Raw genomic sequence first — 15,036 nt, forward strand, 5'->3', positions numbered from 1 at the left:
TTTCAAGAGGTTTCTTTGGTTTGATGTTTTTGAACTTGTTTATGTCCATGTGCCTTTGATTACTTAGTGTGTATGCTCATGTACAGTACACCTTTCCAGACAGAGATGCACATACATAACACTTGAGGATTTATTTAAAAAAATATTTTGTTCTAGATACAAAACATTCAAAAAAGTTACAAAATGTAGATTAAATACTTTACCTAAGAAACTGTATACTCCTTAGTATGTACAATGTTGAAAATATCCTGAAAAAAGGGCTGAACTGTTTTTTTTCTTTTTTTTTCACTTTGCTTATTTAAACAAAATAGACTTTAAACTTAAGGTTACAATTTAGTCTTGGAACTATTGGTCTCTTGATCAAGGAAGCATCACTGCAGCTGATCTGTTTTGGGGTCCAATTACCAATGAAAAAACTAGTGTCAAGTACAATACAATTGCAACCCATTTACAAATTATACTCTGAGGTAATAGTACATGTACTGTAATCAGTTGCATATATTTTCAATTTAGCTAAAAACAATGATCAAATGTGGATGTCCAGATATAAATCAAATAATGTCACCATATCTCAATCTCGGTTCTCTGAGTTAACCAGTTTATTGAACCAGGTATGGGTGTTAACACCTTATTTTTATAAAGTCTATGGTTAACAGTAAGCGTCAGATCCGAACACCAATCTTTCTTTGAACTGTACTTTTAAGTAGTTTACAAAAATATCAGTGACAAAATTCTGGTTGGTCCAACTTCACTAGACAGAAGTTCTGATGAGAGTATAATTTGTAAATGAAAACAACGCCAACTCAAACTTTGCTGGGTGATACACAAAATGCACCTTGGACTTCCCAAATTGTGACAGTGGACCACAACATAAAACACTGAGATGGGGGAACTTATGCAGAGGCAGTGCTTTGCTTTTCTATTCCATTCCTCCTTTCAAGCTCAAGACCAAATAAGCAAAACCCTTAGAGATGACAGTGTCAGATCCTCCACTGGATTGGACGTGTGTATGGGGGGGACCTCAGAGCTCCACCTGATAAAGGTCATAGGTCCCTGTTCTGAGTCTCTTTCCCATCCAGGAGCGGACCAGCTGAATCCTCCTGCAGTTTAACAGCCACAGCGTCTTGGGCACCATCATCATTTCAGACACCTCCCCTTGACCAAACTGTAGCTATCAGTTCAAAAATATCCCCAATTTCATCACAACAGTTTACGATTCAATATCTCCCAGACCATCCGTCTCCTGAAGTAGGGCATGTGTTTCTGTAAATTGGAGGGAGGGGAAATATTGAGTTAGTTACTCAAATCAAATTTTATTGGTCACATACACATATTTAGCAGATGGTACTGCGGGTGTAGCAAGCGAAATGCTTGTGTTCCTAGCTCCAACAGTGCAGTAGTCTCTAACAATTCACAACAATACACACAAATCTAAAAGTAAAATAATGGAATTAAGAAATATATAAATATTAGCTCGAGCAATGTCGGAGAGGCATTGACTAAAATACAGTAGAATACAGTATATACATATGAGATGAGTAAAGCAGTATGTAAACATTATTAAAGTGACTAGTGTTCCATTATTAAAGTGGCCAGTGATTCCATGTCTATGTACATAGGGCAGCAGGCTCTAAGGTGCAGGGTTGCGTAACCGAGTGGTAGCCGGCTAGCGATGGCTATTTAACAGTCTGATGGCCTTGAGATAGAAGTAAAGTCATTGGATTGTAGGACATTTCCTGTACTGGCAGGACTGCTCATGCTTACCATAACACTTCCATTAAACCCAGAGTCTCCAACAAGGGCCGGTTTCATATAGTGGCTGGCCATCACTTCACATTTGAGCAAATAAAACGGCAGTCTCTTACAAGTGCCGGGTCAAAAAATGATGCGTGCCACTTAAGGCCAGTCTGCTCCAGTAGAATTTCACAGCATCTCTTTTCTCGCGCTAAATTATTGATCCCTGCATGTCAAAACGCAAGTCTGTCCATGTAACCAGTGAGAAATACTAATCAATTCATCCCTTTTGCAACATATGCAGTGCAAACTATATGCAACCAGTGTTACAAATATCATAGAACTTATTAAATGACAGAAGCAGAGCGAGGAAACTGAATCATAATAATAATAATAATAATAAGCCATTTAGCAGACGCTTTTATCCAAAGCGACTTACAGTCATGCGTGCATACATTTTTGTGTATGGGTGGTCCCGGGGATCGAACCCACTACCTTGGCGTTACAAGCGCCGTGCTCTACCAGTTGAGCTACAGAGGACCACGCTCCACGCTTGTGTTCCTAGCGTGAATCATAACAGGTTGAGCTGGGCTTTGCACCCCTCTGACTGGATTAAACACCGGCCTCCAATACGAGCCTGTCTCCAACAGACACAGGGGCAGCTTGGCGCTTGAATCAAATACATGTGCGGGATATTAATTGAAGTTTGACAGTACTTACTTGTGTGAATGTGATTGGCTTGTCTTTGGTGATGTACTCCGCATATTTACATGTGAACATTCCACAGTCACTTCCGTTCATCTGCTGAGGAATCTCCTGGTGGGAGAAACATTGAGATAAATGTTTAAAAAGATGGCAACATCAATAAGTGATGTGTTAATGAATGTTGAGTTGACCGATCTCTGTTAGTTATGTAACACTCACGTTGCGTGTCTTGCTCTGCAGAGTCCATTCTGCGGTATCCAGCTCTTTGCCCTTCTTGTCCTTGCTTTCCTGCTGCAGGTATTGCAGCAATATCCTGCAGGCTTCGTCATTGTTTCCTCCCATTGAATCAAAGTATGTGACACTCTTCTTACGGAGATCCACCACCTGAGAGGAGAAGGATGTTAATATAAACATCCCACTTCAGATAGTGTGATTCACACTACAGGGCCGCCCTGAACCGCACAGTGCTGGCTCGGATATTTCGCTTTCACACTGTCCTTTCCAGCAAGGTTCCAGGGCAGCCCAGTACAGCTCGGCTCTTTAGTGGGAATCAGGCATTGCTGACTGGAGGAGAGTTGCAGTATAATAGTTAGTTATAGCTATAGGGCTGCTGTACAGTATTCACAGAGAGGCACCAGTGCACGTGCACCAGCAAGGTGTTAGTATAGTACTCACAGAGAGGCACCAGTGTACCCCCAGGTGGACGGGCACCAGCAGGGTGTTAGTATAGTACTCACAGAGAGGCACCAGTGCACCCCAAGATGGACGGGCACCAGCAGGGTGTTAGTATAGTACTCACAGAGAGGCACCAGTGTACCCTCAGGTGGACAGGCACCAGCAGGGTGTTAGTATAGTATAGTACAGTACTCACAGAGAGGCACCAGTGTACCCTCAGGTGGACGGGCACCAGCAGGGTGTTAGTATAGTGTAGTACTCACAGAGGGACACCAGTGCACCCCCAGATGGACAGGCACCAGCAGGGTGTTAGTATAGTACTCACAGAGAGGCACCAGTGTACCCCCAGGTGGACGGGCACCAGCAGGGTGTTAGTATAGTACTCACAGAGAGGCACCAGTGCACCCCAAGATGGACGGGCACCAGCAGGGTGTTAGTATAGTACTCACAGAGAGGCACCAGTGTACCCTCAGGTGGACAGGCACCAGCAGGGTGTTAGTATAGTATAGTACAGTACTCACAGAGAGGCACCAGTGTACCCTCAGGTGGACGGGCACCAGCAGGGTGTTAGTATAGTGTAGTACTCACAGAGGGACACCAGTGCACCCCCAGATGGACAGGCACCAGCAGGGTGTTAGTATAGTACTCACAGAGAGGCACCAGTGTACACCCAGGTGGACGGGCACCAGCAGGGTGTTAGTATAGTACTCACAGAGAGGCACCAGTGCACCCCAAGATGGACGGGCACCAGCAGGGTGTTAGTATAGTACTCACAGAGAGGCACCAGTGTACCCCCAGGTGGACGGGCACCAGTATGACATCCATTGAGAAGATGTCCATCTTTTTGGTCCAGCGGCGTACGGCAGAGTAGCCTGCGCTGCGTAGCTTTGGGAAGAAGAAGGTGTTGAAGGTGTGGACCGTCGGCAGGCTGGGATCCTTACTGCGCTCCACCAGCAGGTTCATGTAGAAGTTGATCACCTGCAGAGTAAAAGGAGAGAAGCAATGAATGAAGAAAATACAACATAGGTAGACCACTACTGTATACTCCTGTCCAGTACACTACTGTATACACCTGTCCAGTACACTACTGTATCCACCTGTCCAGTACACTACTGTATCCACCTGTCCAGTACACTACTGTATCCACCTGTCCAGTACACTACTGTATCCACCTGTCCAGTACACTACTGTATCCACCTGTCCAGTACACTACTGTATCCACCTGTCCAGTACACTACTGTATCCACCTGTCCAGTACACTACTGTATCCACCTGTCCAGTACACTACTGTATACACCTGTCCAGTACACTACTGTATCCACCTGTCCAGTACACTACTGTATCCACCTGTCCATTACACTACTGTATACACCTGTCCAGTACACTACTGTATCTACCTGTCCAGTACACTACTGTATCCACCTGTCCAGTACACTACTGTATCCACCTGTCCAGTACACTACTGTATACACCTGTCCAGTACACTACTGTATACACCTGTCCAGTACACTACTGTAAATATCCTGTCCAGTACACTACTGTATCCACCTGTCCAGTACACTACTACATACACCCTGTCCAGTACACTACGGTAAATACCCTGTCCAGTACACTACGGTAAATACCCTGTCCAGTACACTACGGTAAATACCCTGTCCAGTACACTACGGTAAATACCCTGTCCAGTACACTACGGTAAATACCCTGTCCAGTACACTACGGTAAATACCCTGTCCAGTACACTACGGTAAATACCCTGTCCAGTACACTACGGTAAATACCCTGTCCAGTACACTACGGTAAATACCCTGTCCAGTACACTACGGTAAATACCCTGTCCAGTACACTACGGTAAATACCCTGTCCAGTACACTACTGTAAATATAATGTCTAGTACACTACTGCAGTGGTTCTCAAGTGGTTTTGCCTCAGAACCCAAATTGAACCAAGTTCTCTCAGTCACGACCCAATACTCGCATCACTCGCATGGGGCGGCAGGTAGCTTAGTGGTTAAGAGCGTTGTGCCAGTAACCGAAAGGTCGCTGGTTCTAATCCCCGAGCCGACTAGGTGAAAAATCTGTCGATGTGCCCTTGAGCAAGGCACTTAACCCTAATTGCTCCTGTAAGTCGCTCTGGATAAGAGCGTCTGCTAAATGACTAAAAATGTTTGTTTTTTTAATCACAAAAAATAATCGCCAAAATAGAATCTGGAAAATAATTTTTACTGTTATATTTACATTTACATTACATTTACGTCATTTAGCAGACGCTCTTATCCAGAGCGACTTACAAATTGGTGCATTCACCTTATGATAGGCAGTGGGACAAAATGTTTTTTAGAGTATATTTCTCAAATTTTTTTAGAGTATATTTTTAATTTGTTTTATTTATATATATATATATATATATATATATATATATTTGTTATTTTATTTATTATTATTATTATTATTATTTTGTGGGGGTGGGGTAGAAGGATTACTTTTATACTATCCCAGGTATTCCTTAAAGAGGTAGGGTTTCAAGTGTCTGTGTCTGGAGTCAGTGACTCCGCTGTCCTGGCGTCGTGAGGGAGCTTGTTCCACCATTGGGCTGCCAGAGCAGCGAACAGTTTTGACTGGGCTGAGCGGGAACTGTGCTTCCGCAGAGGTAGGGGGACCAGCAGGCCAGAGGTGGAAGAACGCAATGCCCTCGTTTGGGTGTAGGGACTGATCAGAGCCTGAAGGTACGGAGGTGCCGTTCCCCTCACAGCTCCGTAGGCAAGCACCATGGTCTTGTAGCAGATGCGAGCTTCAACTGGAAGCCAGTGGAGTGTGCGGAGGAGCGGGGTGACGTGAGAGAACTTGGGAAGGTTGAACACCAGACGGGCTGCAGCGTTCTGGATGAGTTGTAGGGGTTTAATGGCACAGGCAGGGAGCCCAGCCAACAGCGAGTTGCAGTAATCCAGACGGGAGATGACAAGTGCCTGGATTAGGACCTGTGCCGCTTCCTGATAGTAAATGTAAGAATTATATGACAAGGGAACAACATTCCCACCTCTTTCATTGTCAATAATACAATTTTGCCCATTTTATTGATGAAGTATGTTAATAAACTCACTGGCTTGAGACCACGAAATCAACCAACATAGTGCTGCTAATATCTCTATATTGAAAAAATTTAAGTCGTTTTCATGGCTTTTTTTTTTACGCAGACACTTGCAACCCACTCAAATTTGGGTCGCGACCCACCAGTTAAGAATCGCTGCTCTACTGTACACACCTGTCCAGTACACTACACACACCTGTCCAGTACACTATACACACACACACCTGTCCAGTACACTCAGTTGTCACTCAAACCCACACTAAATAAAAGCTACTCAAATTACGGACAGAAAAATGACCAAGCAGCATGACAAACAGAAGCAGTGTGTGATGTGCTCTCACCTCATCGTTGAGCCAGTTGAGGTGGCTGAGTGTCTGGAGGTCTTTGCGTGTGATGGTGAGTCTGAAGCCTTCACTCAGCACCTCGTCCTGGCTGCCTCCCCTCAGCGCCCGGCCCACCTCCCCCTTCATATCCTGGGTGGCAGACACACAAACAAGCTGGCTCAGCTAAAGGCTAATAGGCATATATCACTCCTCACCTCTCCACCTGACAGCTGATGTGTGGTGAGTGTTCTGGCACAAAAATGGTTGCCGTGCATCACCTAGGTGGGTGCCACACATTGGTGGTGGATGAGGTGAGTTTCCCCCTACTATGTAAAGCGCTTTGAGTACCTCGGTAGAAAAGCGCTATATAAATCCAATCAATTATTATTATCATTATTATGTACATTCCTGATGCGCACTGTGATCAAACCAACTTGATTTATTTAAACTGCATTTAAAACACCTCAATGCACTGAACAATAAAATAACAATAATGCATTGTATTGGTAATGCCCTCTCACACAAACTCAAAGTGCTAAAATAGGCACAATACACAAAACTAAAAGACAGTGAATGTACCTCGGTGAGCTCGGGGAACTCTGGTTTCTCCTCTGTGGGTTTGGGTTCCTCTATGAAGGGAGCCAGAGGAACCTCCTTCTCCAGAGGGACTCTAACATGCAGCTCCACGGCCCCGTGGCCCAGCTGGCTGTCATCTGATATACGCTGGAACCACCAGACCACAGCAGAAGAGGGTTAGGGTTAGAGCTACCACCACAGAGTTGAATGTTTATTTCAGAGTGGTGAAAGAGCATCTCATCTCATATTCTTATGCAACGATGAATAAAAGCCTAGAGGGAGAACTTATCATTTCTATTGGGTGAGGTAAGTGTGGGACTATGTATAGACATGATGGCTGACATCACACCAATGAGGAGGACAGAGAAAGTACCTGTCGCAGCAGCTGAGCAGCTAGGGCCTCCTGCTCCTCTATCTGCCTCCGTCTCTCCCGGGCACGGGAGTCGTACATGCTAGTCCTGGGAAACACAGACACACAAATTGACTTGAGGAAAGGACTTCTGTAATGAGCAAGAAGAGGGTTTCATTTTTATTTATGCGGAGCATCTAGTATGCACTGGCGCACTGCGATATACAGCAAAATACACCATGAATTTATCAAGAAATAGTAACGAAAGCGGTACCAATCATGAGTGTAAGGAATCAGGGGACTTACAATTCTTTGATCCAGAGTTCAGCTTGGAAGCATGGTACACTGTAGAGATAGAGAGATAGATTAACCAGGTTAGGTGGGGACAACAAAGCACATAACAAACATCCACAACTGAACAAAAACACTTACCTTGAACTGTCTGGCTTTTTGCCCTTCTGTTCTTTCACAATGATTACGGAGTCCCCATCATAAGCTGTTCAGAACAAGACAAGAGGTGACCACAAATCCATGATGGTGAAGACAGACAGACAGACAGGCTTTAATGTAAACATGATGCATAACTACACTAATTGTTACTACAGCATCCAACCATCAATTCAATAAACGTTATTCATTCCCTACGAGCAATTAAAAGGGATGATTGAATTTATTTATTTTATTTAACCTTTATTTAACCAGGTAAGCCAGTTGAGAACAAGTTCTCATTTACAACTGCGACCTGGCCAAGATAAAGCAAAGCAGTGCGATAAAAACAACAGAGTTACATATGGGGTAAAACAAAACATAAAGTCAAAAATACAACAGAAAATATATATACAGTGTGTGCAAATGTAGCAAGTTATGGAGGTAAGGCAATAAATAGGCCATAGTGCAAAATAATTACAATTAGTATTAACACTGGAATGATATGTGTGCAAGAGATGATGTGCAAATAGAGATACTGGGGTGCAAATGAGCAAAATAAATAACAATATAGGGATGAGGTAGTTGGGTGGGCTAATTTCAGATGGGCTGTGTACAGGTGCAGTGATCGGTAAGCTGCTCTGACAACTCATGCTTAAAGTTAGTGAGGGAGATAAGAGTCTCTTTAGCTTCAGAGATTTTTGCAGTTCGTTCCAGTCATTGGCAGCAGAGAACTGGAAGGAATGGCTTCCAAAGGAGGTGTTGGCTTTCATAGCGGAGAAGGTACGGTGTGATTCGAAATGGTCGGTGATCTGTTTGTTAACTTGGCTTTCAAAAACTTTCGAAAGGCAGGGCAGGATGGATATAGGTCTGTAACAGTTTGAATCTAGTGTCACCCCCTTTGAAGAGGGGGATGACAGCGGCAGCTTTCCAATCTCTAGGGATCTCAGACGTTACGAAAGAGAGATTGAACAGGCTAGTAATAGGGGTTGCAACAATTTCGGCAGCTATTTTTAGAATAATTACCTTGGATGAATTGAATAATGATGTCTCAATCATTACCTGATGATTGTGAGTCCTGAGAAGAGGTGTCCTGTAGGGTAACTGGTGAGGGGGCAGACTGTAGTGGCTCTGGTCCCCTGGGGGTGAGGTCTGAGTCAGAGGCCCATGGCTGGTTCCCTGCCCCACTGGTGGAGCCCTCTCCTGGGCTGGGGACGTTGCTGTACCCCTGGCTGGGGGGTCCACTGGGGCCCTGTGAGGCATCTCCTGACCCGGCAGGGGACGAACATTGGAGCAGACGTCTGCTGGTACTCAGGAAGCTGGTGCTGAGAGTGAGTGAGTGAGTGAGTGAAAGAGAGAGAGAGAGAGAGAGAGAGGGACATGTCAGAACTAAGGGAAAGGGGAGCACCAGTACACACAAATGTAGGACTACAAACCCCAGGGAGAAGTAGAAAACGTACATTTCCTGATGAAAACGTGTGTGCTTGCATCAACTTGCCAGTACAGGTCATTGAGCATGACTGAATTGTCTGTGTAGAGGAGAGCGAGAGGACTGTCGTGTTGGCTTTGTGGTTGTTGTACTCACAAGTCTCTGTGTGAGTGCGGAAAGCCATGGGAGCTGCCGTTGAGACACGAGGACTGTCCACCTGAGACCATGGCCAGTAGCTGTCTGTACACCTCCTTCTCCTCCTCACGGACAGACTGGAGACACACAGAGAGGATCCAACACTATATTATAAATTAGGCTTTGATATGGAAAATATTGGGGGGGAAGTTATTCTATTGTATCTATCCAGGTATATCTTGACTTACAATGCAGAACAATAGTTATATAACAAAGTTCATCCAAAACAGCCCAATAGCAAAAGTTCAGCAAACAGTGCAGCAAGTGGGATCCATAAAAATTCTGGTCAGGGGTATCTGACCTCTTGTGCAGTGCAGCGAGCCCAGGCTTTGAGGAGGCGGTTGGAAGAGCTGCCGTGTGAAGGACTCTGCACCATGCGGATAGGGAAGGTCTTCTCATACATGCTGGTGATGGAGCTGCTTCCTGTCCCTAACCCTGCTGAGGTAAACCGTCTGCAGACAGAGAGAGAGAGAGAGAGAGAGAGAGAGAGAATGAAATTATTGTGAATGGAGCACTACCATGCACAGAAAATAGAGCATTTTTAAGCACTCCTTTTGAAAATCAAGCACTTTCACAACCTTGAAATGGTCCTGTTCAAAATCGATCTTATTCGAGGTTTTCAAGCACCCGTACAATACTTGATTAATTAATAGCAGAATTACTTTTTTCATCAGTGAGAAAGATAGGCCTATATCTATTGACAATATGAGCATACCTATTTGATGCAGGTGTTCTGAGGTGGGTCCTTCCCAGGTGGGGAGAGGGACATGGCTTAGGGGTGCTACTGACAGAGTGCCCATTTGTTTTGGGTGCTTCACGATGTGTAAGAGCCATGCAAACTTGCCGCCTGCAGACCTTCGATCCCATCATCGACTTCTCAATTCTAAAGGACTCTGCAGTGAAGAAAGGAGGAAAAAGAGTGTGTCAAACAACTGTTCCATTTCCATAGCAACATTACTAAAATTTCCAGCTGTCAGAAGGAATGTTTTCATAGACATTCTTAGAATAGCCTTGCCTGATTTAGAGCTTTTCCATTCAAGAGTTGTTGATGGAGCAACGAACATCCCATCCAGAGGAGCAGAGTTCCTCACCTCAAGTACCTGAAAACAATACCATAAAAACACCGGATATTATTGTTCAATATGAATATAACAGAGTGCTGGCCTGCAGTAAACTGGAGTAATGAATGCGTATAAATCTACTACAAGATATGGGCCAATATTGAAAAAGTGTCTTAAGAGTAGGAGTGCTGATCTAGGATCAGGTCCCCCCTCGTATTCATTATGATTTAAAAGTCAAAGCCGATGCAAATTATGGGCCCTGAAACATAAAGAGATCCAATACCTCAGTTTCTTCCCAGACAGTTGAGGGAGGGGGTGCAAAGGTTGAGGGCTCCAGGTGGGGCTCTTCTGGAGGCTCTTCCCCTGTGTGTTCTTCTAGAGGAGGGCCAGGGGAAGCAGGCAGTATGTTCCTCAAGGTAGGGGTCACACTGTTCCGTACCCACGAAGCCACATTGGAGCTATGGCTCTTCACCCCTTCAGCCGCAGTCTTTACTGTGTCAACGAGATCCCCTGTAATATCGACATAAATGCAGTCTAAGTCAGAGAGCCATGGTTTGTTTATAGATCACAGTATACACTGTGCCAGGAACATGTTAGACAACACAAGATATAGGCCTATGACTGAATGGTCAAGGTTGCAGCAAAGCTTACCCATCTGGAATTTCTTCACTGCTAGGGCTTGCTCATCTTGGTCAAGTGCCTCTCCGTCCTCCAAACTTTGACAAAAAGGGGAAAACGTCCAAAATGAGAATAAGCCAGAGTCCCCGTCAGTGATAGCGGGTATTGTCATTACAACTCTTATAACTAGTTAACTACATTCACTTTAGACAGCGACCGGTTACAATCCACTCCAGCCATAGCGGTTGTTGAGTAAGCAAGTTTGATTGCTCAACAACCCACTTCCACATGTCAGACAATGTGTGACATACCTGCTAGCATCTCACCACAATGTCAAATGAACGAGACCGCAAATTTACAACTCACATATAGCTAACAGCCAGCTAGTTAGGTCATCAAACAAACTGACTGGTCATCCCGTGTCACCACCAACAGATAAACTAAGCTAAATTGCTAACTAACTTACTACACAACAAATATAATTACAGATAGTTAACTAGCTAATATTAACTTACCAGTCGATAGGTCGTTTTCTCCTGATCCGACGCCCTTGTTGTATTCCGTGTGTGTCGACGTTATCCTGTTGATCGGGAGCTGGCACTCCATTGCGGAGATTAGCGAAGCCCGTTCCAATCCATTCGTAAAATGTATTGAACATGTTTAGCTAGAGAAGTTTAAAACCTCCCTCCCGCGAAAAAATGTATCGCTATGGTTGCTTCCAACCCGCCTGCCAGCGCAGCCAAAAGCACATAAAGCCACCCAACGTCATTCGGCCGGGGCAAGTAAATCGTAGTTAGTTAGCTACCTAACCAACACTACTAACCAGCTAGCTACCTAGATTTTAGGTTACCTTCCCCTTCCTTCCCTTGAAATTAGCTAGCTATTTAGCTCGCGCAGCTAACAAACTTGCTAGCTAGTTAGCGGTTAGCTAAACTAGCTAGCTAACAAGCTGGTTGTATGTGGCTTTAGCTACTAGGATTTGAATCCGCACTTGACTGAGTTTAATCACTACTACCACATTCTAGAATGCAATTGCTGTTTCTTAAATAGCCAAGGAGCAAAAGTACCTCAATATAGCACTTTAAATACAAAAATACGGTGTATAAACTCGCTAAACAATAACCTCTCCCGCTTCTTCCTCATTCAAAACCACAACATGGCTGAGCTCGAAGTTTTACCATGAAACGTTTTCATTGGATGAGCAACTCGAGTAGACGCAAGTATTCTGAAACGTGAATGGCTGGTTGGAGTGCTTTTTTTCTGGCGCTTTTTTGATGCTGTTCACAGATTTCGACACGCATATTATATTCTACACGGATATATTCTGTTCTATTCTATTTAGTGTCTGAGATACAAAAAAAAACTAGAAGATCCGGTGAGCCAATTGTTTTTATTATTTTGTTTAGAGGTAAATGCAATAAACATTCACATTCCTGTTCTAATAAATAAATACATATGTATTATGTACAGCAAGAATTGTAAATATAAATGAATTTCCTAACACATTCAAATGGAATAACACTCAATGCACTTAGTCAAGAGGCGCATATTTACACCAGCAAATTAATTACAATTTGTTCAGATAAGACTATTCCAAGGCCACAAATGTCATACACATTCAGGGTGTTATTTAAGAAAATATATGTTTCATATTTTTCAGGTCGAGTACAATGTACTATTATTTTGTCATGTACACATCAGGCATGTTGCAAGCATGATTAACTATTTTTAGTGACAATATTCAAAACTATTCACTTTTACAACAATTCACATTTTTTGATTTTACAAAATATAACAACTCTTTCGGTCTCTATAAAAACAGTAATAACCACAAAGTTAAGTCATCAACTTATAACATCTGGAGCAAATACATACATTTACCACATCCCTACATTTTAAAAAGTTGTCCAGATTGACCCCCAAAACATGCTCAGCAAAGAATGGGTATGAAGTCATTGGTTTAGCCCATCTGTAAATAAATGAGAACTTCAGAGTTAAATAGCATCCAACCAGGGTCGAGTGGGGAAACCCCTACTGACATCATTGGACTATGGCTCATCATATAGACAAGATTGCATTACATCTCCAGTTTAAGTGCAACTTGATTCAAAGCAGCCATGGAAAGCCAAGCAATTAGCCTACATTCAAATGTACTCCGAATTGGATTGAATTGCCTGCATGCTCTGGATTTTATGTTCGTTTGAGATTTCAACCAGTAGGCTAAGAGCTGACAGAACGGAGGATAGGCATTAGAGAAACAACAAACCACAGACATACTGTGCACAGGTGCCTTTGATAGAGGTCTAAAGCTGAGGGTAATCAAAGGGTGCTTTTACATTGTACAGATGTAGATCTTAATTTGAGCCAGTTTGCTGCAGCAGGAAAATAATCATGCAGCAACAGAAAATGTGAATTATTATGTGGATTATAATTAATGGACAATTCTGTAGGGGTTGATCTATTTTCGTGAGGGAAAATCAAATTTCAAACTTCTGAAGACTTTTTAAACCTCAAACACACCACAAGTGTTACATTTCCTACATTGCAGAAAAGTTATCCTGCAACAGGGTGATCAAATTAAGATCCTACATCTGTACACTAATGTAATCGGATGTAGCCTAGTGTACTACTGATAAACGAACAACAAAGGTGAAAACTACATGATGTCTATGTTTGATCTACATCTGTACCATGCATAATTATTTATTTTTTTGCTATTCATAGTGTATGTCAATTCTCAAATTCTTTGTCGATATATTCTGTCTGTATTAAGTTTATCGTCTATATTTGTAAGGGATAATGAACGAGGGGTTATGCGTTCTATGGAAAATTATGATCGACGTGACCTTCCACGGAGTTGCATTATTTTTCAGAGAACGCAGAGTCCAGAATTGATTATTCCTTTTATACCATGGCTATAATTTAACACATTTGCCACTAGAAATGTGTTCATTTGCCGGTAGAAATGTGTTCAATGTACATAGAAGTAGAAAGAAAATGTACTAGCAAGCTACAGTAACCCTGACAATAGTTGCCGTGGTAACCAAAACAATCATTAGTCCTAGCTTGCTATTATGAAAATCGAATTCAACAATAGCAATACTGTTGCATTTTGACTTTTGCTTTCAAAAGCAGCTCAAACAAAACATGTAACAATTAAATATAGTCATTGAATTCTACCATGCAAATATACTGTGCATTATAGGGAAATAATGCACTTTCTAGAATGCCCTTCAAGCCATTTCACTGAATCAAATTCCGGGTATATTTTAATGTAGTTGGCAAATAAAGGTGATTCTGATATTCATGTGTTCAGGAGTGACGAGGTGATCTCCTGTAGAGCACTGTCATAGATGACTGTTGTTGTTAAAAGATAGGAGAACACAAGGACATCACATCTGCATAAGACACAAACACCTACAGTTATAGATTTTAGACTCAGTATTTTGCATGTTTTCTTCCACATCTGTCTACTGTGAGCAATGTAAATCTATAGATCTGTGACCCTATGGGTGAAAACTGCTGTACATTAGTGCTGAGATCGACAGCTTAACAGACAAGCTAAAAACCCAATACTGGTACAGTAGTATAGGTCCACATCATGCTAGAGAGGGCAGAGACTGTGGGAGGAGGTGGTGGATCAAGGATCAATGGGTTGTGTACGGTACATCATGATGGTGAGATCAGAGCCTGTATTCATAGCTGATAGTGCTGATCTAGGATCAGATCCCCCCTGTATATAATACTATTTACTATGATCTAAATGGCAAATCCTAGATCAGCAATACTACTTTGAGGCTGCGTTTACACAGGCAGCCCAATTCTGATATTTTTTCCACTAATTGGTATTTTGTCCAC

The 15,036-nt window shown here is 43.0% G+C and overlaps 1 protein-coding gene across 3 annotated transcripts; it reads right to left on the bottom strand.

Annotated features, from left to right (window-relative positions):
• On the bottom strand, positions 1–12,346 carry LOC121537907 (sentrin-specific protease 1). 3 transcript variants are annotated; one of them, XM_045207076.1, is made up of 17 exons: positions 11,694–12,346; positions 11,212–11,276; positions 10,844–11,070; positions 10,515–10,599; positions 10,215–10,392; positions 9,801–9,951; positions 9,461–9,576; positions 8,938–9,200; positions 7,882–7,945; positions 7,756–7,794; positions 7,474–7,558; positions 7,104–7,247; positions 6,543–6,674; positions 3,889–4,092; positions 2,659–2,823; positions 2,455–2,550; positions 1–1,263 (listed from the first exon to the last, which is right to left on the bottom strand). In XM_045207076.1, exons 1-17 carry the CDS (start codon positions 11,834–11,836, stop codon positions 1,201–1,203), a joined length of 2,220 nt encoding a protein of 739 aa, XP_045063011.1. In that variant the 5' UTR covers positions 11,837–12,346; the 3' UTR covers positions 1–1,200. The 3 variants fall into 3 exon arrangements, 1 of the variants encoding a protein (XP_045063011.1); XR_006657385.1 differs by lacking the exons at positions 1–1,263; positions 2,455–2,550 and having other exon boundaries at positions 2,737–2,823; positions 3,177–4,092; XR_006657384.1 differs by lacking the exons at positions 1–1,263; positions 2,455–2,550 and having other exon boundaries at positions 2,745–2,823; positions 3,115–4,092.
• Positions 12,347–15,036: the final 2,690 nt, after the last annotated feature.

This window comes from Coregonus clupeaformis, chromosome 24 (genome assembly GCF_020615455.1).
Source record: "Coregonus clupeaformis isolate EN_2021a chromosome 24, ASM2061545v1, whole genome shotgun sequence".
Lineage (NCBI taxonomy): Eukaryota > Metazoa > Chordata > Actinopteri > Salmoniformes > Salmonidae > Coregonus > Coregonus clupeaformis.